The sequence below is a fragment of the Dermacentor albipictus genome, chromosome 3, assembly GCF_038994185.2.
Source record: "Dermacentor albipictus isolate Rhodes 1998 colony chromosome 3, USDA_Dalb.pri_finalv2, whole genome shotgun sequence".
Lineage (NCBI taxonomy): Eukaryota > Metazoa > Arthropoda > Arachnida > Ixodida > Ixodidae > Dermacentor > Dermacentor albipictus.
This window is the reverse complement of record NC_091823.1, coordinates 115,103,850-115,129,494: the sequence shown is the minus strand read 5'-3', so window position 1 is coordinate 115,129,494 and position 25,645 is coordinate 115,103,850. Positions and strand designations below refer to the sequence as shown.

Below are 25,645 nucleotides of genomic sequence, written 5' to 3'. Positions count from 1 at the left end.
ATGAGGAAGGCCATTCTAGTCTTTAGATGCTCGGTAGAAAAATGAGGCTGGAAATGTATTTGTGCGTGAATGTGACAGTGACAGTGACAAGAACTTTATTAGAGTGTCCTGAAGAACTTGGTTGGGGGGAACCGAAGGCTCCCCGATCAAGTTGGTGGCTCCGCCCACGACGGGACAGAGAGATGGTGACTCTCCGCGACGTCGCGGGCCCTCTGGGCGGCCTGTAGTTGGCTTGGGAAATCCGAGCTCTTCAGCAAGGCGTCCCACTTGGACTTGTTATGAAAGTCGGAGCCCGCGTTGTACGGGCACAGCCAGAGCATGTGGTCGAAGGAGCAGCACGCGTGACCGCATTTGGAGCACGACTGCGTGAATGTGGTTTTGCTATCTGCTGGGGATGGCCAATGCGTCGTGACCGGTGCGTTGGGGGAACAACATATGGTGGTCAATTAAGCGTCGAATGGTAGAACCTGTGAAAGAGGGAGAGGGTGGCAATGCGGCGACGGAAGAATAGAAGCGATAAGGAAGATTCTTTTTTTCAAGTATGATATGCTGACGTTGTAAGAGTATGTGGAATGAATATGCCTGGTGGCGCGATTTTGAAATGCCTCGAGGGCATTGGCGAGATATGCTTGATGCGGATCCCAGATGGTAGATGCGTATTCGAGTTTCGTTCTTACCAAGTTTCGTTCCACAGGCTAACAGTTTTACATGCAATGGAGCGAATTAAGCGAAGGAGACGTCTTGGAAATCCCAATGTTTTGTTAGCCGATGAAGTAACACTAGTAACATGCGTTTGCAGGTTACATCATTAGCTAAGGTGACGCCTAATTATTTGTAGGATTCTACTAATTCCACGGTTACGTAGATGGCACCTGTAAGGATCCTGACAGGCGAGTCGATTAGCAAGAGCATGCCAAGAACCTCGTCATTCTCCGGCACCTGCTCTCCGTTCCTCTAGCTGTCCTAACCTCGTAACTAAGGCCTCAAGGGCTGTGGGAAAAAAGAACTGCAGCTATGGGCCGAATACTTGAAAAGGACTAGTGCGCAGAATAGTTATCCTTTTCGAGCGACTGTTCTCGATTCAAGATTATTCGTTGTCTTTTGTGCGGCATGTGGAAAATCTTGAGGGCTTCGTGTGAATAGCGATAGCCCGCTGAAGAGAGTCACGCCCGCAGCTTTCCTCGCTCATTTCCAAGCGTTCTTCCTATATCACTAAGAGATAAGCAAAAAACATACACTATGATCGCATCTGGTCTCTTAAACATGGGCGTCTCCCACCGCGCCCTCGACCATAGCAGATAAGTTTCAGCCCTTCTACAACCTTCTAATCGCTGGGAACATCTTTTCACGCGTCATAAGAACCCGTGATCTGTCTGGCAGCCGCTTCGGGCGCCTCAGACTCGTCGATTCACGGACTCGCGCGAATAGCTGGATGTCGGTTTACAGGCTACCAACTTGCAGTCTATAAGAATCTCGATTCAGACCCATCAGCTAGCTAAACTATAGCTTATAAGCCAGCTCTGCGGAGGCCCCGAAGTTTTACGCGAGATGAAGAGCTTCCTGTTGCTTGCGCTGCTCTGTGCTACTACGGCCGCGGTCCCCGCCTTTGGGTCGCCTGACGACGTCGACGATGTCATCGTCGAAGGTTCCAAAGCGTTCTCGCTTCTCTTGCCCGCCGTCGCGCTGCCTTACGCCGTAGCGCTGATTGCTGTCCTGGTGCCTCTGGCCAAGGCCGTCGTCTTGGGCGCCATGAATGTGTTCAACCTGCCGTTCGAAGTGCTGTTGACCCTTTACTTCCTCCTTTACGTCGCCCTGTTCACGTTCCCGCAGCTGGCGTCGCTACTCAAGGTGACCTCGGTCTTCACGGCGAGGTCCGACTCCGGGACGGCGGCGTACGGAGTGCCACACTTTCCTGCGGGCGAGGCCGTGATGGGCTGGGCGCGAAATTTCGTACCCGAATCGTGGGTGGCGGCTATTATGTCCGCGGCTGCTCCGGTCGTGACCACTACCGAGGCGACGGGGGAGACTGCGTTGCTGCCGGAAGACGTCGCGACCACGACGGAGGGTGCGTCGACAACCACGACGACTGAGCCTGCCACCCCTACGACGTCGACTCCGACGACCGAGGAGCCGACGGTTTCGCCGCTGCCCTCGGAAACGCCCGAGGGGGTCTGGTCAACGAAACGCGTAGCCTCCTCCAAGAAGCCGAACATGTCCGCCAAATGTGCCCCGTTCAAGGTGTGCGACTCGGTCTCGAGGCTCGTGAAGGATTATCCTGTGAGCGTGATGCTCATGAGCTATCTAAGGTGAGTTTGCATTTTTCACGGCGACTCGAAATTTTTAATTGTCGTATAAAGCGCCGGTAGGCGGGGTGCATATGAATTGCATCGGCGTGGTCATTTGAATCGCATATACCTTTCCGCCAATGTTTGGCTATCAAAGAAAAATGGCTGTGGTATCTAGTATTCCATTAATGCCCGACTATTTCTCGAGATGCCACGCGCGCTAACGCTTGATAATTGAATAACTCGGCCTGAATTGCTTTTAGTCTTGCGACTTTTAACTGATTTAGGTGGTCATTTTACGCAACTATTTTGTTCCCCTCACTCAAATGTGCTTCTTGTCGACCTTCTGACTAACGTGTGCACTGCAGACAATGGCGCAGTTTTCCGCTTTTGAATTTGTTAGCGTTTAAATTTGAGTGCTTCGCGGTGATGAGCACTGGTCCTACCGACAAAGCGGGTCATATACGCTAGCGCTGTTCTTAATCAGCTAGGGGCGTCGGTCGAATCACGATAGCACAGATAGCACAGTATGGGCACATGGGAGGTCTCTCGAACCGGAAAATGTATGTGAATCCTGCCTAATTGTCGAGTGTTGCCCCTTGTCGTTCTCAAATTACATTCTTCAGCCGAGAATGTGCGACCATATCGGGCCACCTGTTGAAGCACCGTGTCATGGCAGCCACCGAGCAACTGAGATTGCACGCATGTGTCGCACGAACCCCACACGCCTGGCATAATTAGAAGTTACGTATACTCGATAGCTAGTTTCTTGTCGTAGAAGGCAAGTTCGCGGTGTGTGGTTTTAACGCCAATATCACCGGGGTACCTTTTTCTTTTTTGTATATATATAGCTGTCTTAAAACCATGTGGCGCAACTTGCCATTCAGGAATACATAGTCGTCTCATGTTGTTATAGGGCCATTATGGGCTAGTTTTAGCATGTGATCGTGTATTGCAGAATACCTGAACGTTAGAGGCAGTGACGAAAATAGTATAAAATGACGGTGCTGGTAGCGACACCTTCGTGGTGCTTTTTATTTTTTCAGCTACGTATGTGTTCTGCCGATGCTCAATAGTTTCGCGCGCTCTAGTTAGCTCTACATCACCAGACGGCACCACAAGCATTGTTGCTCACGTTTACATTAACATACGACCCCAATCCTGCCATCCCCGCAGGGGCGTCTGCGCAAGCAGGCGTTTGGTGTGTTGCGACACCACGGACCCGAGCACACGAGGGTTGGACCCTCCCGCGTGTAGCCGTGCGCGGCTTAGCCGTGTCCGGGGAAAAGGGGATCCTGGGGGTTGAGCCAATGCCGGGTGTTTGGACCTTTACGGCCCCTCGGCGGCGGCAACACACCCCTTTGGCCTCGGCTTCACGCAGACGGCACCCCCGGACTGACCCACCCGGGGGAAATCGGTAGTTGCCTTTTCCTGTCTCTCTCTCCCTCCAGCCTTCGTCTTTTTCTCACTTTTTCATCTTCCCTGTCTTCTCCTAGCTTCCGTTTACTTCCAATATTTCCAGGCAGCAAGGGTTAACCTGGTGTGAATAACCAACCTAGGTTATCTCATATTTGGTTATAGTGATAACGTACAACTGGCGTTTGCAGGACCTGTTCTTACAGTCCCTGTAACGTCCCCTTGTAGGGCTCCACGGTGGGTGGTTGGCGTTATTGCCGAAAATTACATTATTCTATGGCTAGTTCCTTCCCTCCCCTCCTTGATCGCCCTCACAAAAGAGGGCGCACCGAAGATGTATTCAAGTTCTTTGGTCGTGAAAGAGCCAACTTCCCACGATTTCATGTGATTCACTCTGAAAAGTCAGACACACAAGTGCGTGCAATCTCCCCATTTCTAGTATCGAAGTCTTTAACTGACGCCCTTGGTCCAGGTTACAAGGCGACAAGGATGGCAAGTGGAGATCTCCTCTTGGAGCTCCAGGATCTGAAACAATTTGAAAAGTTATCCAGTCTCGTGTCATTTGGGGACGTTCAAGTGACGGTGACTCCGCACCGCACTATGAACACTTCACGCGGCGTTGTCTCAGATGATGACCTGCTTCAGCTGACAGAGGCAGAGCTCCTAGAGGGCTTGAACGAGCAAAATGTTGTTAATGTGAAAAGAATAAAGATGAGGCGCGATGGTAAAGAAATTGCAACCAAACACCTAATTCTCACCTTCAATTCAAGTGTCCTGCCCGAATCAATCGAGGCCGGGTACATAAAGCTCCGTGTCAGGCCTTACGTGCCTAATCCACTCCGATGTTTCAAATGCCAGCGCTTCGGCCACAGCTCGCAGAGCTGCCGAGGCCGCCAAACCTGTGCAAAATGCAGTGCCAAAGAACACACCACTGAAACCTGTGAGAACGCTCTCCGCTGTGTAAACTGCGATGGGGAGCACGCCGCGTACTCGCGGTCGTGCCCATCCTGGAAGAAAGAAAAGGAAATTGTTACAATTAAAGTCAAGGAAAATATCACTTTCAAAGAGGCACGCAGGCGGGTTTCATACCTGCCCAAGAAAAGCTTTGCCGAAGTGGCGCGTCAGGGGGCAGCGTCACAACGGCCTCCGGCGGCTGTCCGACCCACACGCAGTGAGTCGGCAGTTACGCCGTCTGCCCCTGCGGCGGTAGCAGCTAGCGCTGCTCCGCCAACCGTGGAGAAGGGACCATCGATCCCGAAGGTGGGCGCAGCCGAGGCTGCCTCAACCTCCCAGGTCCCTTCCAGCGCTGGCAACGGCCGGCGCAGCCAAATCCCTCAGGGAGCCCCAACGACCTCCGGGCTGTTGGGCGCAGCGGTCTTGCCCTCCAAGGCAGGACACTCCCTGATAACCTCTCGCTCGCAAGAGCACGTGTCCGGCGCCTCACAAGAGGCAATGGACACTACACCTATCCTCCAGGGGCGCCAAGCGCCTAAGGAGCGGCGAGGTTCACTCGAACGCTCCAGAAAGGGCAAAACTCCCGTTACAGGGCCTCGAAAGGGCTCTGTAATTTAATCACTGTAATTTCCATAACCACTACCTCTGTTTCTGTACACACAGCACATATTATCTCCCAATATGGACACACAGATAATTCAGTGGAACGTCAGAGGTCTCCTTAGAAACCTTGATGATGTTCAAGAATTAATCCACAAACACAATCCCAAAGTGCTGTGTTTACAAGAAACAAACTTAAAACCCAAACACACCAACTTTCTCCGACAGTACATAACTTATCGCAAAGATCGCGATGATGCTGTCGCATCATCGGGCGGTGTCGCCATTGTTATCCATAAGAGCATTGCGTGTCAACGTTTACAGCTACAAACGCCTCTCGAAGCAGTGGCGGTTCGAGCTGTTCTCCTAAACAAACTCATCACCATTAGCTCTCTTTACATACCCCCACATTACAAATTAACGAAACATGAATTTCAATCCTATGTAGATCAATTGCCAGAACCTTATGTTGTTCTTGGCGATTTCAATGCACATAGCACCTTGTGGGGAGACTCTCGCATCGATGCGCGAGGTCGTCTCGTTGAACAGTTCCTTTTTTCTTCTGGAGCGTGCCTTCTAAATAAGAAAGAACCCACATATTACTCTCTTGCAAACAGATCCTTTTCGTCAATAGACCTTAGTATAGTTTCCGCGTCTATACTGCCTGAACTCAAATGGGAAGTTACGAGCAATCCTTATGGGAGCGATCACTTCCCCGTACTGCTAAGAACATCTAAAGAAAATGAATTTCCGCCACAAGTTCCTAGGTGGAAGATAGATACAGCCGACTGGGAGAAATTTCGAAATCTATCTAGACTCTCATGGGCTGATATGTCTTCTCTAGAAATCGATGCCGCTGTGGAGTATTTTACAGCGTTTATAATAGATGCCGCATCTAAATGCATATCTGAAGGAAGCGGTTTGGCATGCAGACGGCGTGTTCCATGGTGGAACGAGGAATGTAGGATTGCTCGTAAGAAACAGAAGAAAGCGTGGGGGTTGCTACGCGCTTCTCCCACCGCAGAGAATCTAGTCAACTTTAAAAAAGTAAAATCCGAAGGCAGGCGAACCCGCCGACAGGCCAGACGAGAAAGTTGGCACAAGTTTTTATCAAGTATTAACTCGTTTAGGGATGAGGCCAAAGCCTGGAACAGAGTAAATAGGATTAGAGGGCGGCAAACACATTCACTCCCCCTAATCAACACACAGGGAGATACACTGCAAGATCAGGCCAACTCACTCGGAGAGCACTTTGAGAGTGTATCAAGCTCAAATCACTATACGCAATCCTTCCTAAAATATAAACAAATAGAAGAACGTAAGCCACTAACAAGAAAAGGTCGAGAGAATGAGCCTTGCAACCGTCCTTTCTGTATTGCCGAATTGAGAGCTGCCTTGAGCGCATGCAACAGCTCCGCACCAGGATCTGATAGAATCATGTATGAAATGCTCAAACACTTACACAATGACACGCAGGTTACACTACTCACACTTTTCAACACCATTTGGGATGCAGGGTACCTTCCAGCTGCATGGAAGGAAGCCATTGTGATCCCTGTTTTGAAACAAGGCAAGGACCCTTCCTCAGTGGCAAGTTACCGCCCGATAGCCCTCACAAGTTGCATTTGTAAGGTGTTCGAAAAAATGATAAATCGGCGACTCATCTTTTTCCTTGAACAGAGCAAAATTCTTGACCCTTATCAGTGCGGCTTCCGAGAAGGACGCTCCACAACTGACCACCTTGTACGTGTAGAAGCAAATATCCGGGACGCATTTGTACACAAACAATTCTTCTTATCCATATTCCTCGATATGGAGAAGGCGTACGATACGACGTGGCGTTACGGAATCTTAAGAGACTTGTCAGAAATGGGCATCCACGGTAATATGCATAATATAATAGAAAGCTATCTGTCAAATCGTACCTTCCGAGTAAAAGTCGGCAATGTACTTTCACGCCCTTTTACGCAAGAAACGGGTGTACCCCAAGGAGGCGTGCTCAGCTGCACGCTCTTTATAGTGAAGATGAACACGCTTCGTGCTTCATTACCACCCGCCATCTTTTACTCTGTCTACGTGGACGACATTCAAATAGCTTTCAAATCTTGTAACCTCGCAGTCTGCGAGAGACAGGTACAGCATGGCCTGAATAAAGTCTCAGTGTGGGCAGACAAGAATGGATTTAAGATCAATCCTAACAAAAGCTCTTGCGTTCCTTTTACAAGAAAGAGAGGCCTGGTTCCGGATCCTTCCTTAGAACTGTGTGGACAACGAATACCTATCAGCAAAGAGCACAAATTCCTAGGTGTCATACTTGACTACAGACTCACTTTCGTCCCCCACATCAAATATCTAAAAGAAAAATGTCTGAAAACAATGAACATTATCAAACTTCTATCTCAGACTACATGGGGTAGTGACAGGAAGTGCTTAATGAATCTCTATAAAAGCCTCATTCGATCGCGACTAGACTATGGCGCCGTTATTTATCACTCTGCCGCCCCGAGCGCGCTAATGATGCTAGATCCTGTTCACCATCTAGGTATCCGGTTAGCCACTGGTGCTTTCAGAACGAGCCCGATTCAAAGCTTATACGCGGAATCAAATGAATGGTCCCTCCATCTACAGAGAACTTATATCAACCTTACATATTTCCTTAAAATACAATCCAATCAACAACATCCATGTTTTAACACTGTTAACGATATGACCTGCACTACCCTTTTCCATAATCGCCCCTCTGTAAGAAAGCCTTTCTCGCTACGAGTGAGGGAGCTTAGTGAAGAAATGCACGTTCCACTCCTTGAGCTTCGCCTAATGCATCCAGCCAAGCTGCTACCTCCTTGGGAGTGGCAGCTCATAGAATGTGATATATCTTTCGTGGAAGTGACAAAGCATGCTCCAGAGATTGAAATCAAGATGCATTTCCGGGAACTCCAGCACAAATACTCCTGCACGGAGTTCTACACCGACGCATCAAAGTCACACGACGGGGTGTCCTATGCAGCCGTCGGTCCATCCTTCTCGGAATCCGACGTACTGCACCCGGAAACTAGTATCTTTACGGCTGAGGCCTACGCACTGCTCTCGGCCGTAAAGCATATAAACAAATCACAACTCCCGAAATCAGTTATATATACGGACTCCCTCAGTGTTGTGAAGTCCTTGATGTCTTTCTGTAATCACAAAAATCCAGTATTTGTTGAACTCTACTCCGCACTGTGCAAAGCATATATATCTAAGCAACATGTGATCATATGCTGGGTGCCTGGACATAGGGGCATCGAGGGAAACGTTCTAGCAGACCAGATGGCCACATCAATCTCATCGCATGCAGCTAACTCTACTGCTTCGGTCCCTGTCACAGACCTGAAGCCTTTCTTAAGAAGGAAACTACGAAACCACTGGCAACGCATGTGGGACGAAGAAATAAATAATAAACTGCATGTAATAAAGCCACAATTAGGTTTCTGGCCTCCTGTAACAAAATCCCGCAGGACAGATGTCCTATTCTGCCGTCTAAGAATAGGACACACTTTTGGCACACACAACTTCTTACTCACGGGAAACGAGCCACCAACCTGTGGTAGATGCGGGGAGAGGCTGACCGTCCTGCACGTCCTACTGGAGTGTCGGGAAGCCGAACCCGAAAGAAAAAAACACTTTCTCTTAGCATACAGGCACCACATCCCCCTTCATCCTGTTATGTTACTTGGTCCAGAACCACTCTTTGACACCAACGCCGTCTTAGGTTTTTTGGAAGATGTTGTGTTTCATGTTATTAGCCCCACACGTTCGTAGCACTTCCTCTTTTCAGAGGATGCTGCTGCGATAATTTGAATAAGCACATGCCTCTAAGCCCTTGTGGTTCAAGGGCTCTGGCGAGGCTGTAGTGCTGTAAGAAATTCAACGTCTCGCATATTTTAAACAATGCATCATTCTTTTACGATGGATTTTAATCTTCAGTCTTAGTCATTATTCATCGCCATAATTTTATAGTACATAGATTTTACGCATTTACAGCGACTATTTTTAGGCCACTTTACAGCCAAGTCACATCTTCCATAATACATCATTAACACTACCACCAGTCATGGCGCTCTTTGGCCAAACCTGGCCCTTGCGCCACAAAACAACACACATCATCATCATCCAATCCTGCCATGTGATAGTGAGCGCTCGCGCCGCGTTCTTCAGGAGTGTCATCTTTCCGCACTTTCGTGATCTTAATTACGCGAGCATGCCCAGTTAGCCCTTTTTTCACTTTTTTTCTAGCGAACACATGACTAATCATAGCCGTAGGACTCTGCACGCACGTCTCGGCTGCTGCCATCGAATCGCACTGCGCGATCAGTCACTGCAGGTGGTTGTAGTCAGTGGCGTAGCTAGGTCGCGTGGCACCCGGGGCCCTTAGGCCTTCTGTCACCCCCCCCTCCCCCCGCTGTGTGTAGCCGGCGGAAAGAGGGGTGTCTCAGACGTATATGACACCCCCCCACCCCCCTCACTGGCCCCTTGCACCCGGGGCCCACGGCCCCCCGGCCCCCCCTGTTGCTACGACACTGGTTGTAGTGCGGCAAACGCGCAGGAGGCGACAGCTGTACTCACTTGCTTGGTCGTGGCGCTAAAGCTGGCATATGATGCCACGACAACGGTAAGCCTCGTAGCAAAATTAAACTGTTAGTGGGCCGGCCCCTTCACCAGAACACATACCAAATTTTCGTTATACGCGTTACGTGCCGTTTAACGAGCGTTATGCTGCGAGAATTGATCCCGGCGCTGGAACACGGTAGCTAATTGCATAGTTTCGTTCTCTGCGAGCGTGACTGCACGCCCGTGGAAACAAGCATGCAGACGAAACGGAAGTACATCTCTCGTGCAACGGTACAAAGTAAAACAGACATTCGATTTGTTTGTTTCATTATTTCTCTAAGCCTTAATTCTATTGAAGCAACAGATTAAAGAAAAGTAACTGATGTTGCTTTGGATAATTCTCGAAGCAGCGTGTCGCTATATGAGTGACGTCACAGCACTGCCACATACGTAGGCGCACTTGCGCGATTGACGTCCTCTCTCTGGCTGGGAGCTCAGCGCCTGTGAAGAGGAGGGCAAACGGCGTTTCGTTCGAAATTTAAGCTCTATCCGCGGCGGGTATGGGTGTCATGCATCTCACACACGATCGTTCGCGCGCATTGTGTGCACTGCGCTTGTCAGCTCAATCCCCAGACCTGGTGAAGGGCCCTGCAAGCAATGGCACCTCCGCTGTTTCCGATCTTGAGCCCTCGGTAATAGGTATGTGGTGCTGCGACCTAGTGCGCCATCGCGGCACTGGTGAAGTGCACACGCGGGCAGGATGGCGGTGGCGCCCCAGCTCTGTCAGCGATCAAGGCCAGAGCGAGGACGTCCCCGACGTGCCGTCACTCTCTCCGCAATTGGTGATCGGGAAGGGAGCTCGTTTACGCCTTCCTCGACACCCGATCCCTGTCGTCGGCCGAGCAAACTCCTTGGCGGCGGCACTGTGCGTATTGCAGCACCGTTCCGCGCTCTAAGATTCCGCCGCGTTCTTCTGCAGACTGAGGCAACACGTGACGATGTTGATTGGATGCGCACCCGGCGTGTTTGATAAACTGATGCCGACTCACCTGGGTCACTGCCTTCCGCTTCGCATCGTCACATTTTCCACAGAATTCCGCATGAAAACTGCAATTATGTAGATATAGTGGATAGATGATAATGGCAGAAAGTGTACCGCTCGACGATCGAGCCGTTAGGGAGTGTGGAGAGAGGCGCGAGAGCACACGGCTTCCCAGTGCACGGAGGCTTTTTCCGGTCGTACATGTCCTTGCATTCTTTTTTTTTTTTCATGCTTTAAGTGCCTAATGTGTTTCTTTTTCTCCCTTGCAGCGATTACCTCCATGGGCTCAAGTACGAGCGCGCCATTCGCGAAGGGATGGCAGGCCTGAACTGCACTTCAATCTACTCGCACTGTCAGTGATGGTCAGCGCTCGCCCAGACACGTACGTGCGTGACGACGATGTAGAATTGCTGTAAACGGCGGGAACGTCTACAGTGACTCGAGACAACCGGTGACGTGCGACCTCTGTCGCACATTTTAGTCGTAAAGGCACATTTTAATCCGCGAAGATAACCACACTTATCCAAAGGAACGCGCAAATAAAGTATCGTTTTTAATCGCATCGTATATCCTTGTATTCTATTTCCCCATACAAGAACACGCCGCAGCTAGGAACGGAATTCGAGAACGGCATGGCGCGCCTTTCCGGCAACAAAGCGGCAAAGAGAAACAGGGCAGTACTGCCCTGTTTCTCATGTGCGCTACATGTGTTACACGTACCCTGTAATGCCCAAGAATTGTTACGAACTTCACTCGGCCGATTGATAGTGAGCGGCGGTCCCGCAGAGGGCCGTCCTCGGAAACTGTGCCAATCGAGTGCGTTTCTCCTGAACAGTGCAGACGGACGGGCAAGTCTTCGCAACGTCTCCGTGTGCGCTACAAGTCTCTGCCTGAATATGGGGTTCGTTGTGCCACTGCGGCACTCATTGTGTAGGCTTGAGACTGCGCTGTGTGTACGCAGTCGTCTGAGCGGAATGAACAGCAAACGTTAAGGTGCGCAGCAACGCTATATAGCACAAAGCTCTCGTTCCGGCGCGGCCGTGGTGATGAAGCTAACGTCACTGCGCGCTCACTGTATCCCCGACGGTTCCCCGTCAGTCTCTTCTCGTGCAGCTGTCGAGGTGCATAGGGAGCGTTAATGGAATCGGACTATAGTTAAACAATCGCCAACCGAAAAGGTTTCTTGAAAATTCAATGTTTCGCCGTCATTCCGTCTCCTTAAGCAGGTGTGGCTTCGGGAAGCAGCAGCAGCAGCTTTCAAAGCGTTCAGCTTTCTGTGGGAACTAAGATTTCTTCGTGTCTAACCATTTTCGCCAACCAATCCCGAACATAGCGCTGCCTAACACAGTGGTAAAAGCCGCACGGTGATGCGGTACCAACGTGCGATTGTCCATAAGGTGCTGCGCCCCTCTGGGTCGTTTGATATGCCGCGTCTGCGCCCAGAGGCGTCCGCTGCTGCTGCACTGGGTTCCTGCACTGGGATAATGATTTAGTGGCATCCCCTTCGAAACGGAGCAGTGACAAATATTCACCTAGCCTGCGTGAGTTTTGTCAGGTACGCTGTACATGATTCTCAGACTAGCGTTTTGTCTGGAGCTCCTTAATGTTTTTCTCTTCCCTGCAATTTCTACAATATACCTCGTGTCGTTACCTATGTCTGTAACGGTCCCGGTCCTATGAATATCTTCACCGTATCTTTTTTCTTTTTCTTTTTTCGTCAATGCTCTAAACGTCTCTTGTTTATCTTGACTGTTGAGCGGTTAATGTTTCCATCCACTTTAAAGGGACACTAAAGGCAAATATTAAGTCCAGCCAAAGTGATAGATTAGTGCTCGAGAATCCCTAAGGCGTCAATGTTATCGCGAACAAAGCCTTAGTAATCGAGAAGTTTAGTTAAATGCAGGACACGATTAGAGGCTCCCTCGGGACATTCAAGTACTTGCCCGATGACGAATGCACTCATTTAAATTTTGTCACTAGTACTTAACCACTCCTTATAAAAGCATCATTGTATTGTATTATAGGACAAAAGAAAATGCTGCTTTTCCAGTTCTATTTCTTTTTTAGAAAATGGAACTGATTGACATTACCCTTGACAATAATGACGCTGGCGGTCGAAAGGTTTCGTCTTCGCTCGACTCCGCGCTGCCGGCCCTTTCGCGTTTCAATAGTTTCGTTATAGCGTAGTGGCTGCAGTGGTTCTGCTGGCTCGCGAAACTCGCACGAACAGCAAGTACCAGAGAATTCGTTTCATGTGATGTCGCGAGACTCCCGAACGGTGCTTACCACGTGACCAAGAGCGTTGGATTCGTTGCACCGCTCAATCTAGCCCTCTGTCCTGGCTCGGTTTCTCCATATGGCCGGGCGTTTGCGTTCTGTGCAATAAAGCAGTATTATTTATTATTACTCTATAATTGCGCAAAACACCGTACCGCCGTCTTACCCATCGACGGCCGCAAAGCGCGTTGATGGCGTATGCAATGCCACCACTGCCGCTTGGATGGCGGCAGATTTGAATTGCACTAAAGGTATTCAGGCCCTTCAGATGCAATTTTATCGTAAACCAGGTCTTTTCTCAGCACGAAACAAGCGTCGCGAGGTTTCTGGAGTGGTATTTGCCTTTAGTGTCCTTTTAAATCCCAGCGCTCCCGGAAGGTGTACGTTACCCGCGAGTTTCGCTGCGTTATTACCTTCGCATCTCATTAGGATGTGCCGAGTTGTCTGGATTTTTTGCTGAAGCAGCCTCATCCTGTTGCGAATATTTGCTCCAGTATGTTTTTGTTCTCGAACCTCAAATGGCAAGTGTTATCGCACAGATTTTCCTGTATGTTATCGTATAGATTTTCCATTGCAATTTCCTTCTTGGAATTCTTGTAAATCTCCATGGTATTTCCTTGTTTCCATTCTCTGCTCCCAATTTACTGTTTCCTATGGTTCTCTCACCTTCTTTTTGGTGGCTCCTAGTTGCCTAGTTGCACTTTCAATTGACCTGTACTTGGTCGCCAACTTTCCTGACCTCTTCCTCCATTCTGTGTCCAAGCTTTTAAGGTGCAGATATTTGTGCACTAATAGGCGCCCGTTTATATTTCATCCATATTCCCGAATCTTCCTTGAAAACATATTTTGATCTGCGTTTCTCCGACTTGAAAACATCGTAGTCACGGGAGCGCCACTTATGACAGGTGCATAGTGCAACATAGTGCTAAAAATAACCACTCGCCAAAGCGTGCTAAACGCATTTTTCCACATTTTTTAACACGGAGGAAGGAAACTAAGGAGAGGCCCTGACGTCACTCTTTGTGAAGCAAAAGTGAAGCCGGAAGTTGGCGTTGCTCATGGCGATGCTCCGCCTTTTGTGCCACCCTCCTCTCTTGTTTACATCTTTCGCGAAACCACGCCGCGCTGCGCGTGGTTTCGCGCGTGGAGCGCGCGCGCTCGCGCAACATCCGGCAGAGCACGGTGCAGGTAACACAGCGCAACAAGACACGGTGACTAACGCAAACCCGCCCCCACAGCGCCTTTGCCACGGCTCGAAACCTACCAGAGCAACACGTGTGAGCGCTCAAAAAATCAGAACAACGCCGCCATTGTGGCCCAAAAGGCGTGGCTATGCAGCAAAAAAAATTAAAAAGCAGCAAAAAAAAATGAGAACCTATACGTCATTTCCGCCACACTTTTCTCCTAGCGCGCGGAGGGGGTAGGGCCTCTCCTTAGTTTCCTTCCTCCGTGTTTTTTAACATGTTGGGCTTTCGCACCTAGCGGTGGTTTCCTCAGGAAGCGACCTTGCGCGTGGCCTCCGCGATCAGATCCAGCGCGCCACCGGAGCTGATCGCGGAGGCCACGCCTTGCGCATGCCCTGCATGTAGGTTGGGGGGCAACACTCTCAACGAGCGGTTGATTGCCTCGGTGGCAACTTGGATGTGCCACGACTCAAGATAGAGCTATCCTACGTAGGTTCCTCTCATCCTCGTATTCTCAAACGACCCTCGACTCAGAGCTCTTTCTCCGCCTCACGGAGCAGGTGATGATAACTTCTATCGGCGTCCCCTTTGAAACAGGGCGGCGACGAATTTTCGCCTAGCCTGCTTGATTTAATCAAGTTTTACTACATCTATCGCTATCTAGGCCTTTGTCTATTTTATCTCGATGGTGCCCCCGATGCCAGCACCTCCGTTCAGGATGGAGACACCCTTTGACCGGTCCACGTGCCGCTGATCCTTGTAGCGACGCCATGTTGGGTCAAAGCGGCTTCGTTATCTTCTCGCTGCGAGTTTGTTCTGCAAAACCTTCTTTAGTGGCTGCCTGAGTTCAAATTGTCCAAATGGCCAGACTTAAGGGAAGGGGAGGGGGGGCGACTACTTATTTGTTTTCAGCGAAAATATTATGAGGTAGGCAAATGTCTCTGTAGAAAGGAATCAACCTTTGTCTTGCGAAACGCAACGCGGATTTCCCGAAAAAAATATATGATTCACTAATGGCGAAGAGCCTTTTTGCGACTTGCAAGTATTACAAATTTTCAGACCTATCCCTCCAAAACTAAAACACTTTGGCTGACCCCGAGATCAGTGGCTTTGATCAGTTGCAGGGCCATTTTATCTAAGCCGAGGTAGCTGAAAATTTTTCTGACAGATCATCACTTTCTTGCAAAGGAACGCAACAAATGTGCAGCTACATTACGTATTTTATTCATACTAAAATCCCGAAAACACCAAAATTGTGAAGGGAGCAAAAATCGGCCAACTTTAAAGGCATTCTAAAAAAACGATATTAGCCAGTTCCCATTAAAATTTTTGTAAAATGCCCTCACAGGATCGGTAAATTTATTACTGAAAAAAACTGCATTATTTTATTTCAAAGGTTGGCTCGTGGCCTACGGGGGGGGTGAGGGGAATGATGGGTGGGGTTAGATATACAGGGCAGGATGCCGGTTTCTTGTATCCAAGAAGCCCCACGACCCAACATGTCGATCTGGTATGCTTCTTGTAAGAGGTCACACCCAGAGGGTCAAGTAAGCACGTTCTGAGTGCGGCCGTGGTCTGCATGTTTACAGCAGATGTGTCATGTCTACCCCGAACATGAACCCATAGTTGGGGCAACAATGGCGCACTTCTACCGTCGACTGAAGACTGCCGGTGCATTGGCAGCACCAGCCCATGCTTTGTGGAACAATACTTAGCTGCCTAATTAATGTCTTGTAGTATGGGTGGATGGAGTTGGACATGGCTTAACGTAATTTCTCATTCTTAATCCAAGATCTTTGCTTCAGGAAATTATTCATGTCGAGATATCTCCTATACGAATACATGTCCTGTGCAAATTGAGAAAACTTAAAGAAACTTGATTAAATATGTCCCATCTTTGGCGCATGTCAGTGCATAACAAATCTGGCACCTACGTGCCGCGCCTCTAGCTGAGAAACAAAAATGGCAGCCCATCAAATTTGGTGGGAAATGACCGAACTCTAGGTGTTGTTTCGGTTTTGTTTCCCCTTATGTGGCAAACTACTAGTATTGCCACCATGTGACATTATATTGTATGCACATAACAGGTAAGCATTGTGGCACAGTGTACCCTCTTCCTGCTCCCTGTTCGAAATGAATGATCAGTTCCTTGTGGGCCCTCACTGAAAGCAGTCGTCACTCATTTCATCGGTGTTCCACATCTGCAGCCGTTGGGCATTGCCCTAGACCAGGTTGAGGCCTCAACTACACTAAGACCGCTCTGCGTATGCTTTGTCCAGCCATGAACATGAACTTCAGTATAAGCTCCAAGAAGGTACCCTACAACAAAACGAATTTGCAGCAATGTGTAATTGGTCCTCCGGCCGCTAAAGCAGCATCTACCCAACTCCACCTCCCAGGCGTCACGCCATCGCTACGCTCCCTTTAGCAGGAACCTTCCATGCCAGGCATAGTGGTGAAGCATAGGAAAAAGAACATGTACTGCAAAAGTCAAAGGGGGAAGATTATACACAGGTTTGCAGCATAAGTGCGTCTCCATAGCTAGGCAACACCTGGCTGGGCATAGCGTATGCAGAGCAGGCCCAGGTGTCGCATACTGTAAAGATCACTTTCCAAGTTTTACGAGGTAACGTCGAGTTGAACATGGACTATAAATGCTATCAAAGAAAGAGGTCACAAAACGATACCATGTACAGAATCGCAAATTTATTGCTGAAATAAAAATGGCAACACAAATTTATGTACATCACGAGCTCCACCTTCTTGTCTTCATCTCGCATCAAAGACAATCACTGTGAGATATAAGTTAAGGAAACAGGTCCACAATCAATATAAAACACTTGTATGGTGCAAAACAATCAGTGTTGAATCATCTTTACAATGCACAAGAAAAGCACATGCTGAGATTTCCATCTTGATGCAGCAAAAGTTCGAAAGCTACTGGTAGGTGTGATGAACAAAAGTTACGTGCTGTTAAGTATGTTGAAACTTGCATGACAGTCAACAGGGTGTCTACCAAGTTGACATTTCCAAATTCCCTGAGTTTTCCAGGTTTTCCCTGAGCGCCTTTGCAAAATTCCCTGAGTGACACAGAACTATGTTTTATGTCAAGACAGGCTGAAACCATGTCGCCCGATGCTGCCACTCTCGAGTAAGCACACGAAAAAAATAAAAAAGCGACTTAATCCAATTTGAATACTAAGGAGTAGTGTTTATGTTATTCAAAAGAGAATAGTAGGCAGTGGTTAGTAAAATGCTCAGCAAATAAAATGTCTTCGAAAAAATTGCAAATGTAGTCGGACATTCACAAATACGAATAAAAAGGAGATGCACATAGAAGCAAATATACTCGAATATGAGCTATTTCTATCAAATGATAGCAAGCTCAGTGGTATGAGGCCTGAACTCTGTCACAATTGAGATTCTCTCTCAACGGCTCGTAAATCAACCTCAACTGTCCTGACATACTCTCAGCCTGCGCATGACACCTGAGTGTTGTGTTTCACTGCTTTAAAGAGTTTATTTTTATTTGGATGAGGGACACCTGCATCTCGGCATCAGCCAAAACTGTTTTTTGAGCTCAAGCTCCTTCAAAACGGCGGCAGCATGCTTCCTTTCCCGTTTATTCCTCAATGCGTACATCATTTCTGTTCTTGTCCTCCTTCTGCCACTCGTTGGCCCCAAGGACCATTTGAAGCATCTTGGTCAGTTGCACAGTCCACGGCCGATTTTTAGAACTCCCTAGGGATCGCGAAAACGTTCGAAAAATCGGCCAGTTAGAAAAAAATAAATAAATGCGTGTCATTTACTGCCCTTAAGAGCTCAAACCGCCACAGGCACGTTTGAAAACGCTCTGAAGGCCTGTCGGTACACATATTAGGCATATCGGCGCTCGTACTGTGACAGGAAATACCGGGTGCACGTGTTTATAATTAAGGAATACATACTGTTTTCCGTGGCAATAGCCATTTCCCACGCTTGTTATGCTTAACTGCAATACTCTTGCGTACGCTTCAATGTGTAACACTTCTGTACAGAAGCGAAGCTGACTTTCGGGAACCGGCATTATGCAACGCACCGTGTTTTCTAAGTTTATAAGCCAATCGCGAGGACCACAAAGGCGGAGTCCGTGCCATTGCTGACAGCAGCTAATTCTTTCAATAAAAAATTCGGCACCCAACGGCAAGAAGCTTCATAGCAAACGTCGAAGCAGCTAGGCCTAGCGTTGCCGCAGTTGGCAACGGCTGCCAGCGGATCTGCGTGCGAGAGTGCCGGTTCGAGGTTGCGAAGTAATCAAAACGGCAGCGGTGGTGCCTTTCATTATTGCCGTTTCGGACCTGCGGTCACGGCAAACGTCCGGAAAATCGGACGGCGAAGAGTTCTTGCGTCCGAAATTTCAGACGTTCTGATACGTTGACTCTATGGGGCACGTGGCGGTGCCGCGAAGCCGTTGAAATTATCCGGAATCCGGAAAGTCGGTCGTTGACTGCACACTGGCAACTCCTCCAGCCGACGACAGGGCATCAAAGACGATTCATTACGATTCCTGTCTGTTGCTCGAGCCAGCATTACCGCGACTTTCGACCCTTTCAATAAAATTGCCGCTAATTTTCCCTAACAGAGGCCCAAATTCCCTGAGTTTTCCCTGACTTTTTCCAGACTACTCAAAATCCCTGAGAATTCCCGGTTTTCCCGGTTGGTAGACACCCTGGTCAAGGAATTTGCGAAAGAATTTTTATAAGATGTATTCAACCGAAAGAGAGAGATATTTCGTTTTCTTAAAGTAACACCTCCCAGCACCTAATTTCCATTTTCATAAAATATCATGCCCACTCTCTTCGAAGTTCAAGCTTCGGTCCTTATTAAAAAATATTAAAACATCATCCATGTATCTAAAAACTTTAAAAATTGTGCCTAGCAGGTAAAAACCTGATGTAAAACTTGGTCCATTTCTCAGAGAAAAACATTACACAATACTGGCTCCAAACAGGAGTCGGTGCCGGCTTTCTGCAGAAAATACTGCTGGTCAAATGTTATAAAGGTCGATTGCAAGTAAAACTCTAAAATTAAAAAATAATCAAGCTGATCCAAAGCATTGTTTGGAATCTATGTGATGCAAGCTTTGTGTAAGTCCATATTTCGGCAATCATTTCGGGGCAGTCTTTTCCAACAAAGACTTTCTCGAGTTCTTTCCTGCGGCTGTCAAGTTCAACAACGTTGGAGCAAATGTGGCCGTATCTGCAAGATAGAAATACTAATTTTGCAATAACAAGGCTGAATACCTTTGAAGTGCAGGTGCTGTTGACAGGCTTTTAAATATGAGCGTTTCTTTGCATACCCCATCCATTTTTCTAAACTTGGCTTTCCAGCATCTATGCAATGTTAGGGCTCGATAGATGGCACCACAATACTGTCTGATGTGTACACATTGTGCCTATCAGAGCAACGACATTGCATGATGATGCCCAGAAATAGAATGGTGGTGACAACAATGCTCATGCAAGATGATGATGATCACTAATGTTCAGTTGGGTCTTCAAATGCTCCTGCATTTACAGCAACAGCCATCAACAGGTTAGTTCTAATTGAACTTCTTATATTACAATGGTACAGAGCGAATCTCCCGCAGTCCATACTGCAACATCTAGAGAATCTAGAAGACATCTCAGTGTTCTGCACGAAGCATTGCAGCGCACCGGGCTGGTGGGCCCCAAGCAGCCCGAGATGCACTTTGCCATTCTGGCACCTTCGGCAAGCTTACGTTTGTGCATCTTCAATTTGGCCTGGGAAAGAAGCTTTCTTGAACGGGGCATTCAGCAGGGAACTTTGACCTGTCCATCTGGCATGAATCGTGGCACAATATGCCGACACTCGTACAGCTGGTGGGGCCCAAGCGACCCAAGACGCACACTGTTGTTTCACTACTGAGTAGTGCTTAAAAAACGACAAGAAATCAAAAACGAAGCTAAGCTGGTGGGCAATGCAGCAATATGATGCCGCCATGGTAAAACATGATGCACCTTTAAAGCCACCAAAAGTGTGCAGTACACTTCCAACGACACTAAGCACCATGCACTGCGAAACAGGTAGGTGAAAATGCTTGCGTGGGGACTGCCTTTGACAACGGTTTGCGGCATATGGAAAGCACGACAAAAGCTAAGGAGAGGTGCTGCATTGAACATGAATAGGTGCCGCTTGAAAGGATCAGGCTTTCCCGAGCTTGAAGAAGCTCTAAGGTTGTGGCTGAAAAAAGCCAGGGCACAGAACTTACTGGTCAGCGGCCCCCTACACGCCAAAAAGGCAGATATATTTGCTAGCCAATTGAACTGCAAGAACTTTTCTTGCAGCAATGGTTGGCTAGCAACGTCTAAAGCATACCACAATGTAAGTGCGAGGATGGTGTGCAGAGAGATAGCACATGCGGACCATGAAGGTGCCTTAGAATGGCAGAATGGGATACTGTCGGTCACTCTAGTCTACTACGCCATGGAAGACGTCTTCTACATGGACTAGTCGGCCCTCTTTTACAGACTTGTGCCAAACAGAATGTTGGCGTTCAAGGGCTAAAATTGCACTGGTGGCAAACATGCCAAAGAAAGACTGTCAGTTGCTTTTGCGGTCAGCGTGAGAGGAAGCCAGAAGCTGCCACTGCTTATAGACCTGTACACAAACCCAAGGCACTTTAAAGGCGCCCAACTGATCACGGGTGTCATATACAGAAGCAATACAAAGACTTGATGGGCAAAGCGTTTGGAGGAATATGTGCGGCTCCTGGACCGACATATTGTGGGAGAAAAAAGAAAGAAAAGTTCTCCTTGTGCTCGTGTCGGCACACGTTGCAGTGGACAACTTGAGCACAACTGAACTCTTCTGGCCACTGAACACCATGGCACTTGCACAACCCCTCGACCAGGGCATCATTCACTTAGTCAAGCATCTATAAAGGAAGAACTTGCTACGCAGAATGCTGCTAGCAATGGAGTGTGACAAGCAGACATGCTAGGTGCAATGCACCTTCTAGCCTACTAGTGACAGTAGGCGTATTCTGTTAAAGTTGAGAACTGCTTCGCTCAAGCAAAGTTCATTGTGTGCGTGAGCAATGCCAACAAAGAAGGTAGTGCAGACTACTGCAACAGCCTGCTCACAAGGGTGTTGGAGCGACAAGTTAATGCCGAAGCTCTGCAGTTCGATTCATTCCAAAAAGTAGACACCGATTTGGCAACATCTCCTGACTTATCAGACAGTGAAATTGTTGTCGCTGTTGCACCTTGTGAAGTTAAAGATGTCGAGAACTATGACGATGTCAAGGTGGACAAACTCTGACGGAAGTTGCTGATGCCATGGCTGTGATGAGGGCATTTGTCCAGGAGAAAGGCCTCACGGCAAAGCTAGCCCGAGGTCTCTCGGAATTTGAGGATGCTGTTGTTGCTGCAAGGCCTCTGCGGTGGCAACTGAAACTGACTAACTTTTGGTGTATTGCTTCAGAATAAAGCAAGCTGTGCATTGTGAACATTACTACCCATGACATTCTCTTCACTTTTGAAAGGTAAGTCATGGCTAATTCGTGATTTTCGGTTAAGGCATATAACCGGTTAGTATGTATTTTTCCCATGTCCCTGCCAACTACGTATTAATGAGGTTTTACTGTACATATCAAACTGAAAAGCAACAATAATGGACAAGCATGCAAGGATACAACGCTTGGTGCGTTTCTTGTACATGATCCTGTAGCCACACTCCCTGCAACGAATGGGATCTCTTGGACGAATCTCGTTCTCCTGATGGCACTCTGCATAGAAAACCAAAGAAGAGCTGGTTTGCATCGAACAATCTGCAAATAGTCCTTTGTGCACTGGTGAAAGCTCAGTTTTCAGTGAATTCTACCCTGTGAACAACGGTTTTGATTTCAATCAGGCTAGCTAAATAAGCCTAACCTTTTAAAACAATGTCGCTGGGTTCAGTGAAGAAATACACTTGTTATGCCTGCTATTCCCCACTGCCACAGTGTGCAAGCACAGACCCTCTCTCTAAAGAAAGCAGCATGGAATATAGTAAACAAGACAAAATTATGAGTATTCACATTAAATATCACATTACATGTAATTTGGCCATCCTAATTTCTCTTTCGATTGTTCCGATTGTTTGTGTGTGTAACATCAAGAAGTATGTCCTCGTCAGCACTAATTAATTCTGTACTTCGAAGATTTTAGTTTTGCCACTTTTCTAGCACCAGAAAAGGTTAGGAATTTTAAATTGTTCAGTGAGTTTCATCAAGTTTACAGAATGTGGACTCCATGCAAGAACTCTACAGGGATGTGAGGACATGAACTATTTCGTGCTTTGTATACCTGGAAACTATGTATCCAGGCACTTGAAACACATGCCTGATGAAACATCGTGAAACGATATGAAAGAAGAGAACCCGCTAAATGATGACATACTGACACCATGAGCAAACACCTCGTTGGCTATCCTCAGATTCATTTTACTAAAACACGTTATGAATATTACTTTAACTTGCAGCACTGGTCCACTTGGAAGTGTTTCAGGATGCATTTTAATATCCTTATTTCCATCACTGCTATAGCTTTTGATACCCTATTTTGGCATGCACAATTGTACAGACAGCGCCTGAAGGGGACACAGAAGCCCACCAAACTGTTTAACGGCAACTTGTTGAAGTGCATCAATTAAAGCCTTTTACATTCACTTCATTCAGTATGTTAAGCAGCTAAACTTTCTCAATAAAGAGATGGAAGGCGGCTCAGCCTCCAGTTGAAATCGATGAGAGACAGTCTTCCTGAACGAGTTTGGGACAAGATAGGGGCAAAGTTAGTGCACATCACACTTTATCGCGTCACCCCTTGCGTGAGGGGAGTAAGAGGGGCATCTGACTCTTAAATTTTCTGAGTGCACTCTTCGGGATCAGCACACATTTTGATGCGTGATATGTTAACGACATTTAAATAATATCCAGGGTTTTACGCACCAAAACTACGACCTGATTACAAGAAGCGCTGCTGTGGGAGAAAAGCGTTTACAGTGTAACGGTTACAGTGTTCCGCTTCTGTGCTAAAGCGCCTCTGTTCGAATTTGTCCGTAGGACAATTTTACTGATTTATTTATTTGAAAAACCATAGTTTCACTGTAAGGCCAAAGCAATGAATGCGATAGTAGCATGCTGGGATGTTACACCAAGGCTCGTAGCTTTAGTGCCAGTGTGAATCGCAGTAAACATATTCTGGCTAAGTAAACATGCGTGGTGTGGCATGCACTGACTCACATGAACAGAGGAATCGGTGACTAAAAGCAGCATCAATTAAAACCACAAGGTCTTGTCGCCGTTGTTGCCTTGCATTGGTTTTGTGTTCCCATACTGCGGCATGCTCACAGAGGGCACAATGTGCGTCTGCTTCAAGCTTTTGCACTGCAGAGTCTTGTTGACTTTGTCGCTTAGACTTTGGCTCCTGTTTCTGCAGCACCGCACCTGAGCACTCCTAGTGTTGAGCTGCAGCGTGCACCGCAAATGCTGCAGGACATTGTTGCTGTGCCTGGACTATACAGTGGTCTTGGCGCGTATACGGGCCTGCCCTGCCTCAGCGCAATTGGTGCTTCACTGGAGCCTCTCAACAGGCGTTCTTAGAACACGTGGAGGCATGTTTGCACGATGCAAGGGACCCGGTGCTTCGCTGCAGAGATGCCGCCCCAGCAGGTGCTAGCATGGCTGTTATGTGTGGGAAAACTATGGCACAAGCTCGCAGGGTCTGCATAGGCTGTGTTACAACTACCGTATTTACTCGCATAATGATCGCACTTTTTTCGCCAGAAAAATTGACGCAAATTCAGGGGTGCGATCATTACGCGGGTTAAATTTCCCGCAAAAAAGAAAATTTTTTTTCGTCCCGCGTTTGCTGCGGGATGCGGGTGCGGGACACCAAAACAAAAATGGCGGCCGGCAGAGCAAGCCGAATGCGCCGAATGCGATTTTTTTTTCTTCTCGTGAGTACATTACGTGCATTGAAACAGTTTCTTCCGTATCAGTGATGAATAATATCGTTAATATCAACAAATCTGCGGCTATAACGTAGCCATGTCCACTTTGAGGGGACAGAAACAGACGGGCGCACTTAGCTGACAGTGACAGAAACGCATGGCCGGTGTGCTGCGGAAACTGCGGCATCTGTCTTCACTACTATCCTAACACGGCACGTTTCCGCTAAAGGTGGGCGAATATCTTAGCTGTGTTACAAGCGTCGGTGTATGAATAGGGTACACATTTAACGTCTCCGTGTAAACGTGGCTACTATCATTGCCGCGCGCGATTTGTTGCGTGCTCACGAGTGCAGATGAAAAGAATCGAAAGGCGCCTATTTTGCTTTTGTTGACCACAACCATTATAAAGCCTACCCATAATAAAGGCAAGTTAGGTTGTACCTCTTTTTGTCATGGAAGATCGGAAAGTGATGAAAGTAATGAAATGAGGCATCTGCTTAAGAATGTTGGGTGCGTGCAGACGAGTCGTTGGCGTAGCATTCGACAGATTGTAAGCGCGATCATTATTAGCTAGACTTGGCACACGACATATCGCTGCGGCAAGTTCGGGGTGCGATCATTACACGGGAAATAAAAAAAATCGAATTTTGACGACAAAATTCAGGGGTGCGATCATTACGCGAGTGCGATCATTATGCGAGTAAATACGGTAATTCAGCAAGCAAAGTTATCTCACTAGAGCGTCCTTGAATAAAGCTTTTGTTCACCAGTCTGTGCGATTGGAAGACAAACACACCTAGACATCTTTTGCCACCTGGTGTTCGAATTCAGACGCAAAGGAAAACTGAACAGTCAGTGTGAGTAATCTTCTTCAAAAATGTATCAAAACTGAACAAATCAGTATTTTTTCATGTAGTTATTGGTGATGCCAAAAAATTGCATGGAAGATTCATATAATTGATATTGCAATGAAATGGCACCAAGCACCTCAACGTGCTGGCTTGCACACAGGAAATAAGTAAGGGTGCTTAAGGATGCTGAAATAAGAGGATTCTGCCTGCTGAGGCATGCATGCCCTGGCCTAATGGTTGGTGCATCTGGCTGCTGTGCTAGGGGTCCTCTGTCCAAATGCTGCCATCAAACAATTTTATGTACGTTTTGTGCGTGTGTACATGCACATGTGTGTGCTTCCAGAGCATCACGACAATCAGTGGTCTCAGGGGCACATACACATAGCAGATATCAGCCCACATTTTTAGGCTGCACTTTGCCTGGGATCGGACCCCGAGGGAAGAGGCTTTAAA

General features: G+C 47.8%; 1 protein-coding gene across 1 annotated transcript; it reads left to right on the top strand.

Moving 5' to 3' along the window:
* The first annotated feature begins 1,313 nt into the window (after window positions 1–1,313).
* On the top strand, window positions 1,314–11,449 carry LOC135920815 (uncharacterized). The gene is made up of 2 exons (XM_065455086.2): window positions 1,314–2,306; window positions 11,157–11,449. Exons 1-2 carry the CDS (start codon window positions 1,549–1,551, stop codon window positions 11,245–11,247), a joined length of 849 nt encoding a protein of 282 aa, XP_065311158.2. The 5' UTR covers window positions 1,314–1,548; the 3' UTR covers window positions 11,248–11,449.
* The last annotated feature ends 14,196 nt before the right edge of the window (window positions 11,450–25,645 follow it).